The 13,251-nt window shown below is 45.9% G+C and overlaps 2 protein-coding genes across 2 annotated transcripts; one reads left to right on the forward strand and one right to left on the reverse strand.

Moving 5' to 3' along the window:
• The first annotated feature begins 435 nt into the window (after positions 1–435).
• GGS25DRAFT_475286 (DUF1740-domain-containing protein) lies at positions 436–4,125 on the forward strand. The gene is made up of 3 exons (XM_049259698.1): positions 436–485; positions 558–3,450; positions 3,544–4,125. Exons 2-3 carry the CDS (start codon positions 764–766, stop codon positions 4,109–4,111), a joined length of 3,255 nt encoding a protein of 1,084 aa, XP_049119989.1. The 5' UTR covers positions 436–485; positions 558–763; the 3' UTR covers positions 4,112–4,125.
• Positions 4,126–4,869: 744 nt separating this feature from the next.
• On the reverse strand, positions 4,870–6,811 carry GGS25DRAFT_518119 (protein VTS1; the record flags this gene model as incomplete). Its single annotated transcript, XM_049263485.1, has 3 exons — positions 4,870–4,898; positions 4,952–6,259; positions 6,325–6,811. The coding sequence occupies 3 exons, from the start codon at positions 6,809–6,811 to the stop codon at positions 4,870–4,872; spliced, it is 1,824 nt and encodes a 607-aa protein (XP_049119990.1).
• Between the last annotated feature and the right edge of the window lie 6,440 nt (positions 6,812–13,251).

Here is a 13,251-nt window from a genome sequence, read left to right on the forward strand (position 1 = left end):
GTGGACTTACATAGTAATAAAAAAAGGGTCAGATGGGTCAGATGGGGTATAGTGGAGTCTGCGAGTATTGTGTGATCAAGGGATCTACTACTACATGTATGTAGTATGTACTATGTGTGTGTATGTACATCAATAAGTAGTTACCCGTGACTTCAACATCAATGATCGTACGTACGTCGTACAAATGTTTCCAAACCATCGGGTACCTATTCAACGATTAATCGTGTTACCAGTCAAGGAAAGCACATGCGTATAATATGTACAGTAGTACGCCACGCCTGCCGCCAATATCTTCTTAAAAGTTCCGAGTTCTTCAATGTTTTTATGTACAGACACATGCACATGTACGTAGTTAGTACATAACTACATACATAAATTCTAAAACACATGTGCACCACATGGGATAAGAGAAAACTAGTCCACTTTAAGTATAAATCGGCACTTAAAGTTCAAACCAACGACCGCGCCAATTGACAACTACATATGTAGGTACATTGGTCTACTCTAGGTACATTAGACTTAGTTAACTACATTGCTCACAAATGTTTTTCTGATAGGCCATTTAATACGCCGTCTTTCAACTTCATCACTAACAAATTGGCGATTGACGCTGCATGCGCCCATAGGTAGCTACACCGGATCAAACAGACTGCTTGGAATGGTTATTTGGATCCATCTAGCATCTAGAGAGTAATACGGACCACTTCTTAACAGCAGCATGGGCATACAATAACAGCATACCTCCTTTGTCCATTTGTCCATCATGACATCTAAGCAAGGGAAGGTGTCTACCGTGCCTAAATTCTCCTCGTTTAAACCTAAGCTAGATGATCCCCAACCCCCAAAAGAGAACAAGGTCGTTGCATCTAGCGAACTTAACACTCATTCGACCTATCAGAAAAGGGATCGTCATGCCTCGGCCGTGGACGCATCTCACCATACTAACAAAGCCCACTCTCTCAAATCATCACAGCGGCCACATCCACAAGATCAGAATAGGAATACTCAATTCCTCTTCGATACACGCGGTGACCCCCTGATTAGAAGATATGGCGGCAATAATCCTCGCCAGATTCCCAGGTACCGCCGATTTGGGTCTGGTCGTATTCTTGGCATTGATGGCCGTATGAGGGTCGATCAATCAGGGAGTCGTGATGAGTTCTTCTTACTAAGCCACCACGAAAGCCGCTCATTGCTTGGCAATAATAGAAATAGTTCGTTGGCTAAAGCTGCTCGTTCTAAGTCCCGCCCTATTAGGATTCGGCGAGAGCAGTCACAGATAGCAACAGGATCTGAGGACTATTTGCCTCTCAGGCCCTCGAAAAAACGAAAACGAGCAAGTGCTGGGTCGGGGGAGTCCTCAAACGAGGAAGAAACATCTTATAGGTCGATCCATGGAAAGAGTAAAACTCACGAGCATTCCGATAGTGAGCTAGACTATTCTAGTGAGGCATCCGTAGACGCAGGCAATCGAGGAATAGATGACTCCGTGAGCTTGAGATCGGTTGAATTATCTAGGAGGGTACGTGACAACCCTCAAGACATCGACGCTTGGTTCGAGCTAGTCAACCACCAAGACATCGACGCTTGGTTCGAGCTAGTCAACCACCAAGACATCATCCTCCGATTAACTTCGCAAGATGGCCGTCATCCTACTATGGCGGAAGTCAAGAGCTATGCTGATATTAAGCTGTCCATGCTTGAGAAAGCTTACGCCCACGCCACTTCAGATTCTCAGCGGGAGAGGTTGCAGCTGAGGATCATGCAAGAAGGTTCTAAGATCTGGGACACCAAGACTATCTTAAAACATTGGGGAGAAGCCCTGAAGAAGCACGGAACCAGTTTTGAGTTATGGCGAGACTATGCAAGCTTCCATCAATCGAGACTATCCGCATTCCAATATGAGGAAGTCAAGCAAATTTATACTGAGAAGCTGCGACAGTTAGAAACAGAGGCCTTGGTGAAGTGTGCCCATCCAAGCCGTTTTCAAATATACGAGCAGATGATTTACGTGTTTCTGAGGGTTACACGCTTCATATCGGATGCTGGATATAAAGAACTAGCCGTGGCAGCATGGCAAGCTACTTTCGAACTGACATTCGCACGCCCACCAACTTTACCAGAGCGGCCAGAAAATAAGATACCAAGCGGCTTTCAAGACTTTTGGGAAAGCGAAGTATCACGGATAGGAGAGGAAAACGCTCAGGGATGGGCCATGTTTGAGCGGCATGGTGAGGTAATGGAGCCCCCCGAGCCTAGGACTCTAGATGCATTCAAGTCCCCCATTACTCGAGATGGATATAAAGCTTGGTCAATCGTGGAACAATACAAGGCTAAAGCATCCATTTATCCAGCTCGCACCATGGATGACGGAGCAGAGGATGATCCATATCGAGTCGTCATGTTTGCAGACATACAGGACATCCTCTTATATTTTCCGACAGGAGTTATTCCCCACATTCGAGGTCTTTTACTAGATGCTTTCTTAGTTTTTTGTCAGCTACCCTCAGCATTCTGCTCCAGTGGTGTCATTCATGATATACTTCAGGACGAGTTCCTCATCCATGGTCCAGTGAAACTCGCTGCCTCAAATATATCTTCAGAGTTGTCCACGAATTCCGAGGAACAGAGTACAAGGCCGCCAGACTTCTTGCATGACTACCAACGGATGCAAATAACACCAGATATTCTCTTCCCATTACCTAACTGGTTTACCTGTATGAAAAGCATTCGAGATGAGACTCCTGTTGAGCAGTATCAGTGGATTATTGTCACCTTGAAGCAACTCGTTCGAAATTTTGGCATCCGAGAGCTATCGCCTTATTATCTTGCCTTTGCGTCAGTCAACGAGCCAGGAAACGAAAAGAAAACGGCAAAGGCGCTTCTGAAGCAAGACCCCACGAATATTAATCTATATAAAGGCTATGCCACATTGGAATGGACGAAGGGGGACAAGGACGTAGCACGCAATACAGTGGCTGCTGCTCTAGGTTTGCCGGCAATTTCCAGCCACCAAAGGCTTTCCCTAGGAATCTTTGGCGCGTGGATGGAACTGGAAGACTGCAAAACGACAGGAAGCATTCTTCAACTATGTGTCTCGTCGGATGACAGTCTACCCAGAACCTCGAAACCGGATGACTCAGCGGTAGCTTCCGCAGCCCAGATCCTAAAGACGAGGCAATTCCTGTCGTCAAATCGAGACTGCTTATTATCTTCAAGCGATCACGAGAACGCAATTATTTATGCCGAAGGCCTGGCATTGCTCGAGTATCTAACACAACGAAGCAACAAGGAGCCGTCCAGTGGGGCTCAGGGCGATATATGGTCCGCAATCTCCAGCTTCTCCGCTTGTTCGGATGAGTTAGTTTCGCGCGGCCTCGGAAGCAGCTCATCCCACGAGCGTTTGCTTCAGTCCGCCGCTCGCCTGCTTTACCACCATGCTAGCCGAGGGTAAGTGTATCAATTCGTCCCCCGGATACAGGCAGCAGATATACATGCCCATCCATACCACAAGACTTTAAACTAACACTTTCCCTCCTCCAGACCTTTCCGAGCCGGATTCCTACGCGAGCAGCTTTCCAAGTACATCGCCCTGTTCCCGCAGAACACCCTGTTCCTCCACCTCTTCGCTTGGCGCGAGCCGCGCCTCTCCCTCGACGACAAGGTGCGCTCCCTCCTCGACCGCACCGTCCTCGCCTCACCCTTCGACTGCCTAACCAGCCGCATCTTCGCCATCCGCCACGAGTCCCAAGCCGGCAACCTATTCTCGACCCAGGCCGCCTTCGAGCGCGCCCTCGCACCGCGCCACCACCCGGACCTCTGGATCACCTACCTCCGCTTCTGCCACGCCCACCCCCCTCTACGCCCCAAGGCAAAATCCGTCTTCTACCGCGCCCTCCAGCACTGCCCCGGCTCCAAGGCCCTCTTCCTCGAGGCCTTCCGCTCCCTCGCCCACGACATGATGGACTCTTCCGAGCTCCTCTCCGTCTACCGCTCCCTTTCTGACAAGGGCCTCCGCGTGCACGTCGACATGGAGGAGTTCGTCCGCGACTGGCGCGGGACGCCGAGGGAGGAGGCTGGGGAGAGGAAGAAGGGGAAGAAGGATGGGTAAGGAGGGAGAAGGAGAGGAGGAGGAGGCAAAATTTTGGGCCCGAGATAGGGTTTGCTCATATCTAATAGACTAACCTGCCTACCTACCTACCTACCTACTTACCCACCCAGATACCTACCTAAGTTAGGTATGTAGGTACTTATTTACTACCCACGACCTATGCCTCTTCACGTTGCAAAATCTCCAGGGCTAGAAACGTTCATGTATACATACCTAGGTACCTAAGCATCGTATAGTTCCATGTTAGATATCTATCCAGGTGTTTCACATTTAAGAGGAATACAGATTGATAAAAGGAGACAGTTCAAATATCATATTGCAGTGTAAAATTCTAGTTTTCATAGTCTCTGATTAATACCGCCTCTAGCTCGACCAAAATTGCCTCGTGAGAAGATAGTGCGCTTTAGATCATAGCAGTTTGTATGCACGTTATGTTATGCCCTCACGACAACAGCTTGGTCTGCCGGATTTCCGAGATATTTCTTTTCTTAACACTATTTCCCATCGTATCTGAACTTGGACCAATCCCCTTTCCAAGCCATGTATCTGGACGTGTAACATATCCTCTTCCCTAGACTTTCCTAGACTTCCCATATAAACCGCATTTTGATCCTCTAGCCGAGGAAAACCCCTCCATATCATGCCTAGTACTAGTTGGATCCCGAGTCACTAGAATAGCCCATACACATGTCAAAGTCCCAAATTGATCATAAGTTGGTGGTACTGGGCTGATTCGTCTCGTCATTAGGTTGCAGCGGCTAGCCCAGCTTGCCCTCTGCCTTCGCTTCTGTAGACGTGTCAGGGGTTATGCATATCATTCCCGGGGGCGAAGGTGAATACCTTTGACCTGGTCAAAAACTTTCAACATCTTCCTTCGCGCTCCAAGGGCATTGACGCCACGCTCTTCTAGAGCTTTATCGTCGAGTTCGACTAAGTCCGTCCATTTCATGTCCTTCAAATTGTCTGTGTACTTGTGCAATCGGAGGCTTCGTAACCATGCAGGAATGTCTTGCAGGAGAGTAGGGTCGGTGGGATCCTCCGGGGGTTTCGAAGTCCCACGTCGACCACGCGGGGATCGACCACGATTGATATCCGAATGATCCGATAGATAGCCCTCAGGTACGCCCACACCAAGTTGGCCCATGTTGATGGCGCCCAGTCCGTTGTTCAACAGCGGATTCTGCGAGCCGTCATAGGCGCTTAGGAAGCCATTGGTTTGTGGGGAAGCAAATGACATCTGGCTAAAACCTGTTTGCATCGCAAGACCGGGGGAGTTGGGGCGGGATCGATGGGTTGCGAATCCACCCATGGCTTGTTGGTTTTGCAAAGCAAGCATTTGATCCCTGTTCAAAACCTGACCATGCTCATTGACCATAACAATATTTGCACCAGGCATGTTTTGTAGCCCGGGAGACATGGAGCTCTGGCCCTGGCCAGGAGCATCATTTGATCGGGCTCTTCGGTACTTGCGGACATCGTCGAGCGCGAAACGGTTGTTAACAGTAGATAGCGCAGCGAGCTTCATAGCTGTCGCATTGGCAACCATGTCGGCCTGGTTAGGGGTACCACTGCCATTGTTGAATGTCCCAACCATAGGGGTGTTCACCATTGAGGCCCAGTTTCCACTTCCCGCCGCGTAGGGCGAGAATAGAGGCAATTCATTGTTGGATTTATCCGGGGCATTGAGGACGGTATTCTGAATGCCAGTATTGCCACCCATCTGTGGGCGAGGCGATCTTAAGCTCGCAGAAGGCGGTGGCTGAGCAAACTGGCCCATAGGGGGCTGGCCAGATGATGATTTGGGTCGCGATGCGTTCTGATCGTGACCAGCACCCCAAGGTGATGCGGGATTCTGTGTGTTAGAGTCGAGTCCCTCCGATGGCGCAGAAATCGTTGGTGCGGCCAATGGGCTTCGCGCATCAACGGCTGTGCTATTACGATTTGACGGAGGCTGATTACCGGTTTGCTGGGTAAATTTGGCCTTTTCAGTAGCAATGGCAGCCGCAGCATCGGGAAACATGGCATTGATAGTCGACGGGTCAAGGCCAGAATGTCTTTTGGTGGCTGCTTGAGGCTGAGAAAGGGAGTTCCTAGCTGACCCTACATTCAGCTTGTTCATAGCATCACTCAGACGGTTTGACATTGGGTCTATCAAAAATGGGAAAACATTAGCGTACTGGATACAAATCAGGGAACAATCTTGTATGGCATACCTTTGTCAAAATTGGCTGGCGATAGAACACCGGACATGGGATGGTTTTTACCCATTTGTTGAAGCACCTGTATGAAGAAACGAATCTGGACCTGGGTTGTCTGTTGGAGCAAAGCATATAAAGCAGCAGTGCGTTCGGCCTCGGACAGGACCCGAAACCACTGTTCAATAGCACTGAGTTCGTCTTTGAAATCCTGGTCCAGAGTAGCAGCAGCCATTTCCTCCAGAGTTGTCTCATATTGATCGATATCGGCTATCCACTGCTGAGTGACTTTGTCCTGGGGGTCCGGATCGGCACCGCCCTGGCCTTGACCCTGTTGACCATAAAAGTCGGACGAGGGACGAATGCGGTTCGAGGTCGGGGGGCCGGCAAGGGCGGCCATGTCGGCAGACGCACGAAGATGGTGGTTATTGGCACCAACGGTTCGTGATGATGGCGGGCGTAACGACGACGCAGTCGAGGCCTCCGGAGTGCTATTGCGGTTCATAATAACAATAAACCTCTGGTAATCTAGGTACCAATAATACGAAGTGTTTTTGCAAGACTATATTGCCCTGTGAATATTTTCCTGTTTCTAAAATAGTGATGACAACGGAATCAAGTGTGAGTCAGGTAAATGGTCGTTTGGTGGCGGTCTTATGTCGGTTAGAAGAAACAACTCGGGAAATGTTTGCCTAAGTAGTAGAGTGGCAACGCAAGGTCTGTGGCATATGCCTAGGATGCACTGTCAAGATATTTTCGAGATTCGTATACAATCGGCTTCTGTGACGACAATACAATGGTCAATGTGACCAATCCAAATATTGCAGTCGACTAGGTATTGTGGCGGAGAATTCGAGTGGTTACAACACCATTTATTGTAATACAATCCAGGGGGATTGTGTGGTCAGCTTGTGACACACCCGATGCGAATGAATCGGTGTGGAGTAGGTTTGTCGATAATCAACTCAACAGGAAGCGCGGTGAACTAGCTTTCCGTAATCGTGGTAATTGTATTATAATTGTTTTGGCAAGGCTCGAGTTCAACTCTCTAGCAGAGAACGACGGTATGATACCTTTTCTTTCTCTCTCGAACTCCTGCAGTAGCCTGCTGACCTCAAAGGAGTCTTTGAAAGGAGGCAGTTGGTAATGAAGTGATTATTGGTAATGCAGAATATTAGATACGGTGACTGGGAAAGAGGTGTATGTTAGCAAGAAGTACATTATCTGATTTTTTATTTATTTTTTTGGATTGTTGAAGGTTAAGCAGCACAAGCTTAGGGGTAAGGGGTAAGCCGTGAGGTGAGGATGGGAAATGGTCGAAAGATGGATTAGTCTGAGGCTTGTGGGTTGATTCGATTTAATAGAGTGAGGCCAGTAGACAAAGTCCTAATGATACGACACCAAGGACATTGAAAGCCTTGCCCGACTCGCCCGACTATCGTTAAATGGGGGCCGATTGGCATCGGAATTCCATGAATACATAGTAGTAGGGTCTTGATCGACTTAACCCCCAATGTCCAATATACCGGAGACCAAATACCATCTGCGACAAGACTCAAGAAATGCACGGCATGCACATCATTGAGATGCAAGAAAGGAAAAGAAAAGGAATACCAAAGCAAACTTACCGACAATAACACTCGATTCAACTAACTTCTACTCCAAGGCCAAAAAGAAAGAAACCAGCGGCAGGAATGCCCTTGAGCTGCTGAAGAAGAAGATGGTGAAAGGTGAGGGAAGAAGAGGAAGAGGAAGAAGATAAAAAATAAAAAAAAGGAAGCCGTATGTATGTAGAGAAAATAGTGGCTAACGTACTACCAAGTACCTAGGTTAGTACCTAGTACCTACCTACATTGTTTGGGGAGACACAAAACATAGAAAGTGGAAACGGTGAACTCTTTCGGAAAGATCCTTGATCACAAAGGCTGCAGCGCCGCATAGGCCACAACCGATATAACAGTGTTGAAGAGGATGCTGTAACGTGCATGTGCGTACCATGTGTGGTATTGTACAATACATTAATAGTAGCAACAATAGAGTTGGAATAGCTAGACAATTACTTCAAGTTTACATCAATAGTACCTATACAGTAGGTACCTAGTAGTTAGAACATTGAACTTCCAAGTTCCAATGCATCGGTTAGAGGCTTGTATGCATCGTGAATGGTGTGGCTCGGCGCTAAGGTTCAATCTAAATGTGCGACAGCAAGACAGTACGTGACTTCGTCTAGCGGCTGTGATACGTTTTTAGGGGCAGACGTTTGGTTTCCAGCCCCTGAACGGCCTCCCTATGGGTACATGTAGATACACCTATTTTTCTGGAGCTTGGAGCTTCAAATCAATTGATGTTCCCACTAACACACCCTCGTAGTAGGCTCGTACACGACGTACAGTACAGGTATCTGCTACGTACCTGGTAGTGCAGCTAGAACCAACCCGAAACACCAGACCCTGACCATTCGGCTTGGGGCTTAATCATCCGCACTAGGCACTATTCCATCCACTATGGCACTACCTGCACATGTGGTGCTTAGCGCTAGTTACATATTCCAATGGGGGCGGCAGCCAAAATCCAACTTGAACACGCCATGTGCGGAATAGTATGCCCGAGTTTTCGAGGGTTACTGTACGGTTTTTTTCTCAAGGGGATTTGGCTTACTAAGCGGCCGTGCTAGGCTCAAATAGGAAACTTTTTCCACTTTAGGAAGGTGGAGATGTTGTTCACGTAAGCTTGTGGGTCTCTAGGGGAGGAATTTTGGACTTTGCAAAAGAGGAAGGTTTGCCAAGACTCCCAAGCCACATATTGAGCCACATATACAGCCACACCTATGGAAAAGTGCTCAAGGCTTTAGAGGAATTTTGAAGTTGCAAAAAAGGAAAGTTTGCCAAGACTCTCACGCCACGTGGGGAGCCACATATGCAGCCACACGTATGGAAAAGTGCTTAAGCTTTCAAATAAGGAATATTCAAGGTTTAATATTATCATAAGCCCTGGAGACATTCAAATCCGTCGGCGGCCATCAAGATCTGATTAAGCTACATATCACAGTTGATAAGAATGGACAATATATGTATTTAATTACGTCAATAGCCCGTGCAAGAAAGTCGGAATTGGCTGGAATCGCTGGAATTATGGGTCCCAGAGGCTGCTCTCAGGCTAGTGCAACGCAAAAGATTTAAGGTTTTGACATGATGATTTGATTGGGTGCAGTATCTATTGGATCACATGACCGGCTTTTTCAAGCTGCAACTCTTTTTTTGGATTGTAGGAGCCATCAACACTTCTAATTTAACCCTTCTTATTCAATTCAACTGATTAAATTGATCGGATTGAATCAATCGGATTGAACTGATTGGATTGATTGATTGATGGATTGATGGATTGATTGATTGGTTGATTGGTTGATTGGTTGATTAATTGATTAATTGATTGATTGATGGACGGATTGATCGAATGCAGCACCTTTCGGATCACGTGACTGCCTGCAACACTTTCTTTTTTGGTATGGCAAGGAACACACCGGCCATCAACCCTTCTAATTCAACCCTTCTTATTCAACCCTTCTTATTCAATTCAACTGATTGAATTGATCAGATTGATTGAATTGATGGATTGATTGAGTGAATAGCTGATCTGCATATCCTGTTGCAAGCTGGCTGGCTGGCTGGCTGGCTGGCTGGATAGCTGGTTGAATAGCCCGGGCCAGCTCATCCAACGCTGGATCCAACGCTGGATCCAAAGCTGGATCTAATAGCTGCTTGAATAGCTGATCAAATACCTGATTAACGATCTGATTTGTTGAGTGATTAAAGACCTAATTGAATAATGAATCAAACAGACCAAGGGATTAATGCAATCAAGGGGATCTAAGAGCTGATCGAGAATCTGAGCAAAGATGTTCCGGTCATGTGACTTTAATCAGGTCCTTAATCAGTTCTTAAATCCCTTGATCCCCTTAATCCCCTTGATTCCTTTAATCTAGTATTCAATCAGGTCTTTAATCAATCAATAAATCAGGTTGTTGAGCAGCTATTCAAACAGCTATTAGATCCAGCTTTGGAACCAGCGTTGGATAAGCTGGCCCGGGCTATTCAGCCAGCTATCCAGCCAGCTTACAATAGGATATGTAGATCAGCTATTCAATCAATCAATCCATCAATCCATTAATTCAATCAATCCAATCAGTCCAATCAAATTAATTCAATCTAAATCGATCAATTCAATCAGTTGAATTGAGTTCAGTTGGAAGGTTTGATGGCCCCTACTATACCAAAAAAGTGTTGCAGGCAGTCGCGTGATCCGAAAGGTGTTGCATTTAATCAGTCAGTCCATCAATCAATCAATCAATCAATCCAATCAGTTCAATCCGATCAGTTCAATCCGATTAATTCAATCAGTTGAATTGAATTGGAAGGGTTAAATCAGAAGGGTTGATGGTTTGTATATTCCCTACCATCCAAAAAAAAAAGAGTTGCAGCTTGAAAAAGCAGGTCATGTGATCCAGTGAGTGCCCCCAGCTGCCCACATCAATCCAATCAAATAACTTTTCAACAATATGTGGCACCACGATGCAACCGGATTTAACTGAAAGAGCATTCAATTGCCAATTGATTGATTTGGATCTCGAACTGAGGCGATATATGGTTGCAAAGTTATTCAAGTAAATAGGTTGGCAAGATGGGGCCACATTAAGAGCTCTTTAGAGCTATTAAGGGCCTTTAGAGCCGCCTAAGAGCCCTAAAAGCCGCCTAAGAGCCCTAAAAGCCGCCTGGGGTCATCCTAAGCTGTATTACGTGACCCTTTTCAATAGTTACATATACAAAAATAACTTTTCAACTACGTATTGCCTCAATCCAAGAGCGGTATCAATGAATTCATAATTGAATTTGCTTTCAATTGAACCCGGTTGCACCTTTGCAGCTATATGTTTCAGAAAGTTATTCAAGGTTGAAATTGTTGAATAAGGTTGAGCTCTAAGGGCTCCAAGGGCGCTAAGGGCCCTTAGAGTGGCTTCAAGGGTGATCACGTGCCTCCCGTTCTGCCACCTATTTACTTGAATAACTTCATGACCAGATATAGCATCAATTCGAGACCGGTATCAATCAATCGGCAATTAGATGCGCTTTCAATTGGGTCCGATTGCAGTATGGTGCAATATCTGATTCAAAAGTTATTCAAGGTGGAAAGAGGGTTGAATGTGGTTTGGGTTAGGGGCGGCGCTAGATTAGGCCCGGATTTGAAGATTTAGGGGACCTAGCAGATGTACGATACCTAAAAGTGCACCTAAGGGCCCCAGCCTGATCAAATACCTGATCAAATACCTGATCAAATACCTGATCAAATACCTGGTCTATTGATTGATTGAAGACCTGATTGAATATCAGATTAAAAGGATCAATGGGATTATGGGGATCAAGGGATCTAAGAACTGATTAAGGACCTGATTAAAGATGTTCCGAGACTTTGATCACATAATGTGATTGAAGTCACATGATCGGAACACCTTTGATCAGCTCTTAGATCCCTTTGATCCCCTTGATTGCGTTGATCCCTTGATCCCTTTGATTCAATATTCAATCAGGTCTTTAATTAATCAACAAATCAGGTCGTTTATCAGGCATTTGATCAGCTATTCAAGCAGCTATTAGATCCAGCTTTGGATCCAGCGTTGGATGCACTGGCCCGGGCTATTCAGCCAGCTATTCAGCCAGCCAGCCAGCCAGCCAGCCAGCTTGCAACAGGATATGTATGTAGATCAGCCATTTAATCAGCCAATCCATCAATCAATCCATCCATAAATTCAATAAATTTAATCAATTCAATAAATTCAATCAGTTGAATTGAATAAGAAGGGTTCAATTGGAAAGGTTGAATAGGAAGGGTTGAATTAGAAGGGTTGATGGCCCAATAGTGTTGCAGGCAGTCACGTGATCCAAAAGGTGCTACATTCAATCAATCAGTCCAGGAATCAATCAATCAATCCAATGAGTTCAATCCGATCAGTTTAATCCGACCAAGTCAATCAGTTGAATTGAATAAGAAGGGTTGAATTGGAAGGGTTGAATAAGAAGTGTTGATGGCCCGTGTGTTCCCTACCATCTAAAAAAAAAGAGTCACAACTTGAAAAAGCAGGTCATGTGATCTAAAGGGTGCTGCACCCAATCAAATCGTCTTATCAAGACCTTAAATCCTTAGCGTTGCGCTAGCCCGAAAGCAGCCTTTAGTAACATTAAAATTGGGTCCGAGAAAACTCGGGCATTTGTGGCGCGCGCGAGCGTGTGCCCTCTAGTTGTTAATACTGTCAAGCATTATACTTCCTATGTATCTGGCACATGCATACAAGTAACGAGTTAACTAGGTTAGATGTAGGTACATAAAGTAGGTAGTTGGTTACACGTCCGTGTCCTCTCCTTTTCTCCAATGATTTCCATACTTAGCATGCCGAAATGGGATGTTCATACGTAAGATCCTCCCTTTGGTTTCGATGATTCGAATCTGTCTAGCACCTATCTAGGTCACATTGATGTAGTTACTAATTATAACTATACTTATAACTATACTTATACCATGTAGGTTAAATGTAGGTGAGCTTAAATGATAAGGATAGGTACATATATCAATGGCTTCAAGCCTCCCAGCAGCAGCCAGTAGATAAATTGTATCTCAAATTAGCATCTTAAGATATTGATATTATGGTATCTTTGTAACTATATAAAAGTCATCATACGACGTAGTGTCATAGCGCTTTTGACCTAATAGAAGATGATCGGAACACATCTTGTCTTAGTAGCAATAACAACGACTCTGACGCCGCTCTTCTTGAACTGATAAACTGCGTAAGTAGGGGGTGGGAGGTGGGAGTAAATCGATTTGGACCAAGGCTCCGTCAACTATCTTACTTATTATGCTTGCTTGCCCTCTAGGATCACACACTACAGCATCAGA

Source organism: Hypoxylon fragiforme (genome assembly GCF_022984875.1).
Source record: "Hypoxylon fragiforme strain CBS 206.31 chromosome Unknown GGS25scaffold_2, whole genome shotgun sequence".
Lineage (NCBI taxonomy): Eukaryota > Fungi > Ascomycota > Sordariomycetes > Xylariales > Hypoxylaceae > Hypoxylon > Hypoxylon fragiforme.